Genomic DNA, 13,149 nt, shown 5'->3' on the forward strand with positions numbered 1-13,149 from the left:
TGTAATGGTGTGGGGGATGTTTTCTTGGCACACTTTAGGCCCCTTAGTGCCAGCTGGCCATTGTTTAAATTGGGCATTGCCCTATATGAGCATTATGGTCAACCTAGATAGTGCTTTGAAGGAGCTCCGAGCTATAATGGAAATGCCTGTTTTTTGCATAGGGGATGGTAGAGGCTTAGACCAGTTTTCTGTCAGAGTTCAGGCATTAGTGGGCTTCCTTCACTCTCTGCACTTACCTGTGGTTCACATTTTGGCGGATTTTAGAGAAGCTTCCCATGAGCAGTTCTGCCAGTTCAAGAGATATATGAGTTTCAGTAGACCAGGTCCCCTTTTCTATAACCTCCTAGATTTTTCCAACTGGCTACAACAAGAAGCCCGCTGCCAGCCCAGAAGGGCAAGAAAACCTCAGCCTATCCAGCAAAGGCAATCTCCTCCTCACCCATAAAGAGGTACAACCATACTCCTTGATGCCAAAACTGCCTCTCATGTAACCTCCTCCAAGTTGCCACACAGAAAGTTAGTCAGCCTCTTCCTAATGCCTCATCTGAACGCTGTCCAGTGTGCATGTAGCATAACTGTGTAACATGTATGCAACATGAACCAGAGGCAAGTGCAAAATCTAGAGCTCAACCACCCTAGTGATTGCAATAAAGTTCTACTTTATGATTTATGAAAAATTATTATTGTATATTCCTTAGTGTGATGTAATTAAAAATTTGCTTGAAATTAGTACAAACACTAATCTTCAGATCCAAAATAATCTTATTTGTGTACAATTATTTTAATTGTGTACATAAATTTGGCTTTGAGGGTAGTGATTATACCTTAATAATCAATAGAATCAATAGCCAACATAGATATGTAAATTACATCTTTATATGAATCCTGATGAAGTTCTAGTGTAGTGTCTAGTGTCTAGCCAACAAACCTGGCCAAAAGGAAAGAACAGTTTGTGTTTAATTGATCTAATACTGTGTTGGTCATACTGTAAAATAGAAGAGGGAGAGAATCATTCCTCTTTCCAATAATTCAGGACCAAGTCTGAGTTTAGATTTAACTCTAGGTGCACAATGGTGCTGTGTGTTTTAGAAACACCCCTATTCTGCTTGCTTCTGCTCTCTCTCTCTCTCTCTCTCTCTCTCTCTCTCTCTCTCTCTCTCTCTCTCTCTCTCTCTCTCTCTCTCTCTCTCTGTGTTTAAGTGTATGTGTTATGATGTGTTGGACTTTTCTCTTCAAACACGTTTGGCAAATTTGTTACCAGAAGTGAAAGCATTCTCAGTTTTATCATGTGCCATTTTACACAAGGACATACGATTTTTTAACGCAGAAAAACCGAGCATCAAAGTGTTTAATAGTAATATTTCTAGTCGCCTTTACGGGAATTTACAAGATGGGAAACACTTGAGACAAAACTGTGAATATTTTGGGAACCTGTAACTTAATGTTTTAATCAAGGTGAGCATTCATTGGTCAGGTGAGCTGCATTCAAGTTACTTCCTTAACTTAAGTAACAATGAAAGGCATTCTTTAAGCAGTTTAACTTTAAAATACTAAAAGAAACTTGCATTTCTTAATCTTATTGTAATATACATTTTCGTAGGGTGGACACATCCTTTATAATTAAAACATGACATTTGTTTAATTTAATTTACTTTAGATTTATGTTTTCAGTTTGTATAAATCAGCTTGGGGGGTTAGGGTTTGTTTGATTTTTCACATTAACTTCACACATGTATGTATGTTGTCTTGTTTCATTAATAGCGTATGTTTTATTTTTATTATTATTATCCTGATTGGAAGTGAGGTGTGGCACATTGCAACATGACCATGTTTAAAGCTTAAAATGTTAAAATCTGATATAATTAATAAAAAATATAATACAACCAAAAATATTTTGTGAGTCATAAGCAATTATTAACTTTAACATACAATGGTGTTTTTTAATAATTAAAAATAAACTAACTTCAGAGTTTGACAGTAAACAATCTGTAAACCAGGTATACAGCATAGTTCAAAACAATGTGGGAAAATATGAGAGCAACACACTCCTCCCTCCACACAGCGCTCACAGAACAGGATACACTGGACAAGCAAGAATGCTTTACATTTCTTGTATTTTACAACATTGAACGGTATTTGTTTGCCCGTTTCTCATGAAATGTTTCTCACGTTTTCTTCATGGTAGAATTCATAATAGTTACCGATACAATTCACACATAACTATTATGAATAGCATAGTTTTAATAGGGGGGCATTGCAACCTACTGTGACAACATGCCCCACCTGCACAACTGTGATTTAAACCCGGCTCTTGTCTTCGGCTGGTCAAGCATTAAAGAACTATATAAACTGATAAATAACAGTTTAAAGATTAAAATAATAGATGGTTTGTCTCATTTTAAATAAATACTAAAAACTGGATGGGGGAAATTTACTTAACAAATTTACTTTGGTTAAATTACCAGTTATAGATTTTTAGAATTGTAGTGTTTTTTTCTCTATATACTGTTGATATGGCAACTAGTAAATACACCGCTTTTGTTATGCTATGGCATGTGTGGAAACGTTTAAATCATGAGTTTTACCCTGTGTGAGGTTGTGCCCCACTCTCCCTATACACACTTCCAGGGTGAGCGTAACATCAGACACTGTGGGTTGGGATAGTAATGGAAAATCAGGGATATCAGTTTAAAGTTTGTACATGTATTGATTTTGGTAATCAAATTTACTGAAATATATCATTAACAAAAATACCCTATCAAGAAACTCACCCAATTTCACATTTATTCATTTAATTTTAAGCATTTGTAATAAAAATTAAATCAATGTTTCATTTTTTTTATGTTTTTTTTAGACCGCAAACAAGTTGGAAAAATATATTTCAATTAGTTACAGTAGTTAGTTACAGTATAAAGTTCAAGTAAATTACAAAGATTATAAACATTTTAGTGTGTCTGAATCAGTGTTTCTAACTCGTCAGTTTTACCTGAACAGCTCCACGAAGGGTGAATGAATGATGGAGCACAAAAAACCATTCAGCAGAGATAATTTTTCTCCAGGATGCAGGTACATCAAACTCTATATTATTTTAATGTTATAGAAATATATTGTATGTCACATAACAGTATTTTCCAGGGTTTATAAGGTGATGTCAGTGGCTTTATCTGTGATTTCTGTCCGGTCTCTATTCTATTAATGTCAATTTCACAGGCAGAGATCAGACTCTCCAGAGCCCAGCTGTGTGTCCATGAGTGATCAGTCTATGGGAGAGCCAGTAAGATTTAAGGGGACACACACATCAACTGATCCGAGGTACAGAAATTCTGTCTTTTTTGATGGATTTATATTTTCTATATGTCAAATACCAGATGTAAAATCAAAAATACACATCTTTATCTCTATTCTCTTGTCCCTTTTACATTTAAAGTCAATATCTCAGGCAGAGATCAATCTCACCAGAGCCCAGCTGTGTGTCCATGAGTGATCAGTCTATGGGAGAGCCAGTAAGATTTAGCGGGAGACAGACTACAACTGATCTGAGGTACAAAAATTCTGTCCTATTTTGATGGATTAATATTTTCTATTTGTCAAATACCAGATGTAAAATCAAAAATACACATTTTTATCTCTATTCTCTTGTCCCTTTTCCATTTAAAGTCAATATCTCAGGCAGAGCTCAAACTCAGCAGAGTCCAGCTGTGTGTCCATAAGTGATCAGTCTATGGGAGAGCCAGTAAGATTTAAGGGAATAAATGCATCAACTGATCTGAGGTGCAAAACTTCTGACTAGATCGATAGATGGATATGTATAAAATCGTCAATGTGAATTCTTCTAGTGTCTAATCTGTTATTTCTCTTTTCTTCTCTTTTGTATTGAAGTCAATTTCACAGGCAGAGATCAATCTCACCAGAGCCCAGCTGTGTGTCCATGAGTGATCAGTCTATGGGAGAGCCAGTAAGATTTAGCGGGAGACAGACTACAACTGATCTGAGGTACAACATTTTTCTTTAGACAGACATAGAGACCACCAACAAATAATGCATGCAAATAGCCACTTATCAAAATACAGCGATGGTCCATCAAATTCTGGGAGCATTTAGAACTACTATTATTAAATTGCATCAATTCACAGAAATTCAATTTAGCCGAAAAATGTTATCAGTCACTAGAAAATGTTCAATTGGAGACATTTTTTTACAGTGTGGTCTCTATTTTAATATATTTATCTTTAATGTCTATGACACAGGGTGAAAGCAATCCAACTAGAGTCCAGCTATGTGTCCATAAAGAGTGACCGGTCTATGGACAAGCCAGTAAAATTTGAGAGAACACACCCATCAACTGATCTAGGGTACAACATTTATATCTTGACAAACTCTTTGGACAACTGATAATATCACTGTACCCCCAAAAGCCATTATAAATAATAGAAGTAAATAGAAAGAAGCAACATTGTTTTTTGTTTCTTGGTTATTGGTTATTGTATTTTTGTATAAAAGCAATATAACACTAATCGTTCTGTTGGTTTGAATATCAGCATAGCTTGCGCAAACAATTTACAGCCATGCTGATATTCAGACAAATTTATTAATTTATGTTCTATAATCTAAACATATGCAATCTGTTATTTTAATCTTTCAGTCGTGACTCTCAACTGGTCCAAAGCAGATTCAAATCAAATCTAATGAAAAAGTTTCAATGTCTGTGTGAAGGAACAGCAAGGCAGAGAATCCCAACACTCCTGAATGAGATCTACACAGAGCTCTACATCACAGAGAGTCAAAGCAGAGAGATCAATTATAAGCATGAGGTGAGACAGATTGAGACACAATCCAGGAGAGCAGAAACAGAGGACACACCGATCAAGTGCACTGACATCTTTAGACCTTTACCTGGACAAGTCAAACCCATCAGAACTGTGCTGACAAAGGGAGTCGCTGGCATTGGAAAAACAGTCTCTGTGCAGAAGTTCATTCTGGACTGGGCTGAAGGAAAAGCGAATCAGGATGTCCAGCTCATATTTCCGCTTCCTTTCAGAGAGCTCAACTTGATGAAGGACAAAACACTCAGTCTTTCAGATCTTCTTCGTGTCTTTTTCCCTGAAACCAAAGAAATGGAAATATCCATTGATAAATATAAAGTGCTGTTCATCTTTGATGGTCTGGATGAGTGTCGCCTGTCTCTGAACTTTCAGAGCAAAGTGAAACTGTGTAATATATCTGAATCAGCCTCAGTGGACGTGCTACTGACGAACCTCATTATGGGGAATCTGCTTCCCTCTACTCTCATCTGGATCACCTCCAGACCAGCAGCAGCTGATCTCGTCCCCTCTGAGTGTGTCCATCGAGTGACAGAGGTACGAGGCTTCAATGATCCTCAGAAGGAGGAATACTTTAGGAAGAGAATCAGTGATCAGAGTCTGGCCAATACAATCATCACACACCTGAAGTCATCAAGGAGCCTATACATCATGTGCCACATCCCAGTTTTCTGCTGGATCTCAGCCACTGTTCTAGAGAAGATGTTGAGTCGAGCAGAGAGTGGAGAGATTCCCAAGACTCTCACTCAAATGTACACACACTTCCTGATCATTCAGACCAACATCAAACATGAGAAGGACTATGAGAGGAAAATGAAAGACGAAGACATGATTCTCAAGCTGGGCAAACTGGCCTTTCGGCAGCTTATGAAAGGCAACCTGATCTTCTATGAGGAGGACCTGAGAGAGTGTGGGATTGACGTGACAGAAGCATCAGTGTACTCAGGATTGTGCACTCAAATCTTTAGAGAGGAGTTGGGCTTGTATCAGGGGAAAGTCTTCTGCTTTGTTCATCTGAGCATTCAGGAACATCTAGCGGCTCTATATGCACATTTATCATTTAGAAAGAAGAACAGAAATGTGTTTGAAAAAAATAAACAAAGTTTGTCAAAGGTTTATCTGTTATCTGAGCTGCATCAGAGAGCTGTAAATAAGGCCTTGAAGAGAAAAAATGGACATCTGGACCTTTTCCTGCGTTTTCTCCTGGGTCTCTCATTGGAGTCCAATCAGACTCTCTTACGAGATCTAGTGACTCAGACAGGGAGCTGCTCCTCATACACCAAAGATGAAACAATTGAGTACATAAAGAAGAAAATCAGGGAGAAAGGCTCTCCAGAAAGATCCATCAATCTGTTCCACTGTCTGAATGAACTGGCTGATGATTCACTGATGCAGGAGATCCAAGTTTATCTGAGATCTGGAGAGATAAGAGGAACCAAACTCTCCTCTTCACAGTGGTCAGCTCTGGTTTATGTGTTGCTGAATGAACCACAATCATTAACTTAACCCTCCTATCGTTGCTTTAGGCGAGGTTATTACATTTGGATATCATTGCACCAGTTCAGTTTATAATCTGGAGGTCATTTGCGTTTGTAGCTCGTATCTCTGCTCGGGGATTCCTGGCTGCAGTAGTTCCCCATGTTCGGTGATTCGCTGACGCTCTTGCCTGTCGTTGATGGACGTCTCGGGAAGCCAAACACATGGCATATTGGCAGCTGGATGAAAAGTTTTACGGGTGCTTTTGAGTCCAAGCGTGCTATGCTGTAGGTTCTTCGAGAGAAACTTAAATTAGAACACATGACTCAACGGAAAGAAAATCAACTTAAGTAAAAGAAAGGAAAGTGAGAGGAGAGTTTTAGATGGCTTGAATAAAATGAACCCATGTTCTTAGGTCTTGGTCTGCCACGATCATCTGATCGTCTATCTCGTGTTAGATTTATATCGTGTTCTATGATATATATATATATATATATATATATATATATATATATATATATATATATATATATATATATATATATATATATATAATGGTCACATGTATTGGTTATAGACATGATATAAAAAAATCCGTTAGAATGCTGTTTAAATGTAAGTCTGACCGTCAATGATTTGATGCAGTTTATATGTTACACAGTTTCTGTGAGTTTTTCCTGTTGATTCACTTCAGAATCCACTTCAGTCACTTCAGAGTTCATTTAAAGGTCCTTGAGAAGATGGATATCTGGTTTGTTTCTTTGTCTTGTGATCACACAAATTTTGTTGTTATCATTGAGGTGGCTCAAAGTTTGTCAGGCTGTAAAGTACTTAGAAGATTTTGAGGCTTGATGCCGACTGACCGGCGCCTGGTCCATCTGGTGGTGGACGGTTGATTTGGGGGGGTCTGTACTGTTGAATTGTTCTTTTTGTGTGGAATTATGTTTGAACGAATCACCTGGAAGATTAATTTGTGTCTGGTGCGTCCACAATTCCTACACTGATCAAAACACATTTCACCTCACCCTTCTCAATTTCTCCCCAAGAGAAATGGCGTTCTCTGTGCTTCTTACTTAGGGGTGCATCTATGCTAAAAGGGCAGATCATCAACAGTCATAGGCAGAGTGTCCCTAGTCTTAGGCAGGAGTAGGGGAAAATCTGGAACAGCGCGTTATAAGAGATGGATAATGATTGATGGGGATTATAAAAAAGGTATTTGGTAGATTTTTACCATTATAGGCGGTTGTTTATACACACTGTGGATACACATCTGTGTTCAAACACCTTATAAAAGTGGATTTTGCATAATATGTCCCCTTTAATTTTGCATGAGTGGTGCGTGAATCACCATAGACGCGTTCACCAGCATGCTCCAAAACTTAGGATTTTAGTTTTTGCTCAGATGTTAAGATTTGCCCAAGCCGTTCCTATATAACAGTTGTGTGACCCATTTGAGTTCTATTGAGAATGTAGTAAAAGCTATGGAGAAAGTTGAAAATGATCTAAAACAGCCACTAAAATGACTGATGAAAACATCAACCTGCAAGTTTTTTAAACTCATGATGACCACATGTACTAGAATGTTCTATGTGTTCTAGAATGATAATGTACTATTGTATTTATTGTGGTGAATATTGACTACATGCAGAATATGTAATAGATAATTGTTAAGGAAATAGATTTCTTACTAAATATTTATATTACATCTGTGGCATATTATAGCTACAGTTTCTAACTGTTGCTATTTTTCAATAACAAATACTAAAGATTACAAACGAAAGAAATAAAAAAGTTAATGAAAAAACACCATAGGCTTGTTAGGTATGATTTGAAGCATGGCAGCTGGTTTGAGCTGGTTAAATTTAGTCCTTAAGCTTATAAAAAGCTCAGGACCAACTAAGGACCAGTGTAGACCAGCTCAAACCAGCTGCCATGCTTCAAAACATACCTAACCACCATATGCTGTTTTTTTTTCAACAGGGGCCTAAGTATGGTAATCAGGAGCCATCAATGGTCTTACTTGTAATTAAATCCTTGTTGTAACAAATGCTATGGTTAAAAAGTTACAAGAGCTATGTAAATTTTAAGGCCGAGTACTACTATAGTAAAGCCAAGGTTTAGTGTTGGTTTTGGGTTAATAGTTCTTGCGACAGATATTTGGCTATTATCGTTCTAAAAATACAAAACGGTGCCATTCAATAGCGATCACTATAGATCCACAGTCTTTACAACAACAACAACAACAAAACACCATTCTGAAACATTGTTTAACAGCCGTTCTTGAACAGGTTCTGGTTGATCATCTTCACTAACTTTTTCTGGGTCTGATTCAGGCTCAAATTGGCATGGTTTTATTGGCGCCATTGTTTCTAATATTACCAAGCACAGACTACCGGTAAAGGTAAGGGGTTTCCGAAAAATGTGGAGGTGGTTAGCAAATCACAACACACTGGGCCAGCTAACCAATCTGAGCCCATTGTGTGTTTTTGAGGGACCGGCTTCATAGAACCCAGAAACCATCAGACCATTTTTACAAGGAGGGACAGAGCAGTGTAGAATAAAGGTAAAATATTTTTCACTCCACAAACACAATCAAACCTTCAAAAAATTTTGTTTTACCACTCCTTTAATAATGTAAGTTCTCACTTCAATAAAAGTTTAATCGGATATAATGGCATTGCAGTCATTATCACAGTAAAACCTAAAGTACACTTTTTATTGTCAATTAGAAGTTATTTTTATTTGGGAGTTATTTTTTCCCCACATGAAACACAAACAGTTCTTCTGTCATTACACTGTTATCCCTGACATACACTGTTAGTTAATACTATATCTGTATAAGGAAATAATACATGAAACTTCATTTAATTAATAGTAATTCATATATTAATCAAATAGCCTTTTCTAGTTTCTGATGCAGTAATCATTAATGGTGGTTTAGTTTTTCATGAGTCATACATTACCTCTTGATTATCTGTGCATTAGTCAAACATGAATTTATGCATATTAGTGCACTCATATTGTAAAGTGTTACCTAATATACAAAGAATAATTGTATAATATTTATAATATAAAAAGTATAATATTTCCTGATTCGTATCTTACAGAATTATTTTCAACAACTTTTTTTTCTTATTCAGATTCAGTTGTGTTAAGGATTTTGTAGTACTTACATAAAAATGTTTAAAAAAAAATAAATTTAAGATATTAAAATGAAGCACAAGCACCATGTAAAATCAGGACTGGACCTGTTAATCAGGTCAATGGATTGAGAGTTTCTTTCTGATTGTGATGCTCCTGCTCATCTAAGCTGTAGATCCTGAACTGAGAGGCTGAAGAGTGTCATTGTTCTCTACAGGTTGAGTGATTGTGGAGTCACAGATGAAGGTTGTGCTGCTCTGGCTTCAGCTCTGAGATCAAACCCCTTACACCTGAAAGAACTGAATCTGTCATTCAATAAACTAGGAGACTCAGGAGTGAAAGCGCTCTCTGATGCACTGAAGGATCCTCAATGGGAACTGGAGATACTGTGGTAAATAATTTCTCTGAGAGTCACACACACACACACACTTATTGGAACTTATCTAAGAGAAAACAAACATGGAAAGAGATGCAACGATTTGGGGAGGATTTTTTGCCCCAGTCTATTATAGTGAATTATATATATAAATTAAATATATAAATCAGGAGGAAAAGTAAACAGTGACTGAAAGAGCTGTTGTCACAGATATTTTTGTTATACCATTGCTGCCTCCCAATTCACCTACTTATACTACGTCCTAAAAGCATGTACTCTTTTTGTGAAGAAAAAGTACATACTTTTGAGTGTGTAGCAGAAAAGTATGCAAGCTTCTGTACATACTACTTCATCATCTTTAATGGACTCTATCGCTTCGTTACGTGCATCCCGTCACCGTTTAACTGCCCTGTCAATCATAGTCACATTCGTCACAGTTCAAATCCTCCACATTCAGTTTAATTTCCTACGGTATCGGAGAGAAATGTGGTCGCACGTTGATCTGCCATGTGTGGGTCTTTATTGCAGAGACTCTCCTCATGTGTTTGCAGTTTAAATATAATGATGCATTTAAAAGTTAATGGCCAAACGTGTCATTACAAAAGTTCACAATGCTGCTGCAGGTGAAATAATGTGGACAACACTGAATAAATATATTTTTGTCAGGTCAAATACTGATAGTTGGTCACTCAAACCCCTTTATCTAAACTTCTCTACCTTCTCTACCTCGGACTCACACATCCATCATGTTTGTCGTTTTTTAACGCTTTTTATCCGCATTTGTATTTCTAATCGAATCCTCGTCCAACTCACAATAGGTTGTGGGCAATATTAGCAGTTAGAGTGCGCATCGATCTGCACTTCAAATTTGGACCGGAAATAGCAAACCATCCAGTTATCTTTGGAATAATCTTTACAGCATACTACGATTTGGGACATACAAATTTTATTTTCGAGTACTATTTAGTATAGATAGTATGCGAATTGGGATGCAGGGCATGTCACATTATTTTCTAGAAGTCTGAAAGTAGAATATTTTATAGCTCATTCAGTCAAACTGACGGATAATGATTATTTGTAGATATAAAAAAAATGGAAGTCCTCCCATAATCTAAAATGTAGTTGGCTCGTTTGGAAAGGGTGGATTTAGAAAATCAGTAATTAAGTCAGTAAAATATTAATGAGAAAATATTGTACAAGATAATGAATTTTTATATGTTAACTCTTTTCCTGCCAAACAGAATGTTCCGTTATTTGTGAGAAAACGCTTCCCTGCCAAACAATGAATTTTCAGTGTTTCCGTGTTTTTACTGTTAGACGCTAGGGGGCACTATTGCACATTTTCTGAATGAGTACAGAATCTCCTGATCAAAACACAGGCATGAAAGATGCAGGCATTAGGGGTGTCAAAAGACTCAATCTACTCCATCTGTGTTTTATCATTACCCTGAATCTGATCTGGATGTAGTCTTTCACAAAAACATGATTTTCTCAGCTTTTTGTTCAAATTGTTCCTTTTTATTATTATTAAACTTGCCCATATTTAAGTGTTGATAAAAAAAAAACGAATGCATGAAGCTAGAATAAAACTGAAGACTGAAGAGTGTCATTGTTCTCTACAGGTTGAGGAATTGTGCAGTCACATATAAAGGTTGTGCTGCATTGGCTTCAGCTCTGAGATCAAACCCCTCACACCTCAGAGAACTGAGTCTGACTGGAAATAAACTATGGGACTCAGGAGTAAGGCTGCTCTCTGATGTTCTGAAGAATCCTCACTGTAAACTGGAAAAACTTTGGTAAATCATCTCTCTGAGAGTCACACACACACACTGGAACTCACAAAAAAATATTCTCAAACAGTTATAGCTGTAGCAGTTCTCACATGGATGTAGGATCATCTGTAGAGTTTTATCCACATGTCAAGAAATGTACTAAATGTAAAAGGGAAAGACAAATACCTATATCTTTATTTCTTAGAGATGTTGTGAAGGTGATAAGCTGTTTTGCAAACACATTATGTTTGTGAATTTGCTGTTGAACATGGCTCCTCAGTTCTGGTTATTGGCCTTCATAGATGAGGAGTCTAGATATGACTGAATTGCATTTCTTTGGCCATCCTGATATCAAGTAATAATAGTTGTGTATAAGCTGCAACCTGATGAAAAGTGGGAATTACCCCATTTGTTACACAGCTACTTACCAAATAAAAGTTGGACATGAAACATTGATTTGAATGTATGTAATCTTTTACGTTGAGGATTTTGGCATTCTCGCATACATTTTTTTTTTTAAGATTCTTACATTTTAATGACATTGAAATGAACCTGCTCAAGGGTCACATAAAAGTAAATCTCACCTTAGACTAGACCTGTTAAACCTGTTGTGGATTGAGTCTCTCTTTCTGATTGTGACGCTCCTGCTCATCTGAGCTGTATATCCAAAACTGAGAGGCTGAAGTGTCATTGTTCTCTACAGGTTGAAGGATTGTGGTATCACAGATGAAGGTTGTGCTGCTCTGGCTTCAGCTCTGAGATCAAACCCCTCACACCTGAGAGAACTGAGTCTGTCATGGAATAATATCGGAGACTCAGGAGTGAAGCTGCTCTCTGATCTGAGGGATGATTCACGCTATAAACTGGAGAAGCTTCTGTGAGTAGTGATGATTAAAAATGGTCACATTGTAATTGGCTGCTAATTATTGATATCAAGCAGAGTTGTATGATGAAGATCATGTATTAGTTTCAACCCACTAATGCATTAATTGCATTAAGTGCATTAAAAAAAACATTTTATTTCAAAACAAGAACATAATTTTCTTTTCTCTTTTTCTAATATATTTTTTCTCCTAAAGTGATGTATTTTAAAAGATTTTTGCTTTTGTTCTTTTTAATAGAATATAAAGATAAATATGTATCGCCACTTGGCACTTTCATTATCATAAAACAAAACAATAACAACAACAATCTGACTCAAAGACTATTATTATGGCTAAGTCAAAGGTCAAATCCTGATTAGTTAAAATGGCTTTTTCAGATATATCTCCTGTAGTTCAAACCATATATAACAGGGTTATTGTCTCTCTCTATTAGTGCATGTAGTTTGTTTTAGTGTGGATCATGTATTAATGTCACACACATTTGACTGTCTGCGTTTCACTTACAGGTTTTAGATGTTAGTCTGTCCTTCTATGAACCATCTGATGGTGTATAAAGAGCCACTACAGACACATCACATTCAACAGAATCAACACACAAAAATACAAAGTGATCATCTCACACACGGATGTGTTTGTGTGACTTTTCATAATCATCCAAGCCTTTCTCTGAAGTCAAACAA

General features: G+C 36.7%; 1 protein-coding gene across 1 annotated transcript; it reads left to right on the forward strand.

Annotated features, from left to right (window-relative positions):
• Positions 1 to 1,252: 1,252 nt before the first annotated feature.
• LOC137047418 (NLR family CARD domain-containing protein 3-like) lies at positions 1,253 to 13,116 on the forward strand. Its single transcript, XM_067425049.1, has 12 exons — positions 1,253 to 1,474; positions 2,995 to 3,066; positions 3,211 to 3,312; positions 3,428 to 3,541; positions 3,658 to 3,771; positions 3,880 to 3,993; positions 4,248 to 4,352; positions 4,643 to 6,298; positions 9,628 to 9,828; positions 11,436 to 11,609; positions 12,289 to 12,462; positions 12,976 to 13,116. The coding sequence occupies exons 2-12, from the start codon at positions 3,014 to 3,016 to the stop codon at positions 12,980 to 12,982; spliced, it is 2,814 nt and encodes a 937-aa protein (XP_067281150.1). The 5' UTR covers positions 1,253 to 1,474; positions 2,995 to 3,013; the 3' UTR covers positions 12,983 to 13,116.
• Positions 13,117 to 13,149: the final 33 nt, after the last annotated feature.

The sequence above is a fragment of the Pseudorasbora parva genome, chromosome 19 (genome assembly GCF_024679245.1).
Source record: "Pseudorasbora parva isolate DD20220531a chromosome 19, ASM2467924v1, whole genome shotgun sequence".
In the NCBI taxonomy this organism is placed as follows: Eukaryota; Metazoa; Chordata; class Actinopteri; order Cypriniformes; family Gobionidae; genus Pseudorasbora; species Pseudorasbora parva.

Bases quoted from the DNA above. Each gene is read 5' to 3' on its own strand.
- LOC137047418 (XM_067425049.1), top strand. From the start codon at position 3,014: ATGATGGAGCACAAAAAACCATTCAGCAGAGATAATTTTTCTCCAGGA. The intron at 9,829-11,435 runs GTAAATAATTTC...TGTTCTCTACAG, and splicing joins TGGGAACTGGAGATACTGTG to GTTGAGGAATTGTGCAGTCA. The intron at 11,610-12,288 runs GTAAATCATCTC...TGTTCTCTACAG, and splicing joins TGTAAACTGGAAAAACTTTG to GTTGAAGGATTGTGGTATCA.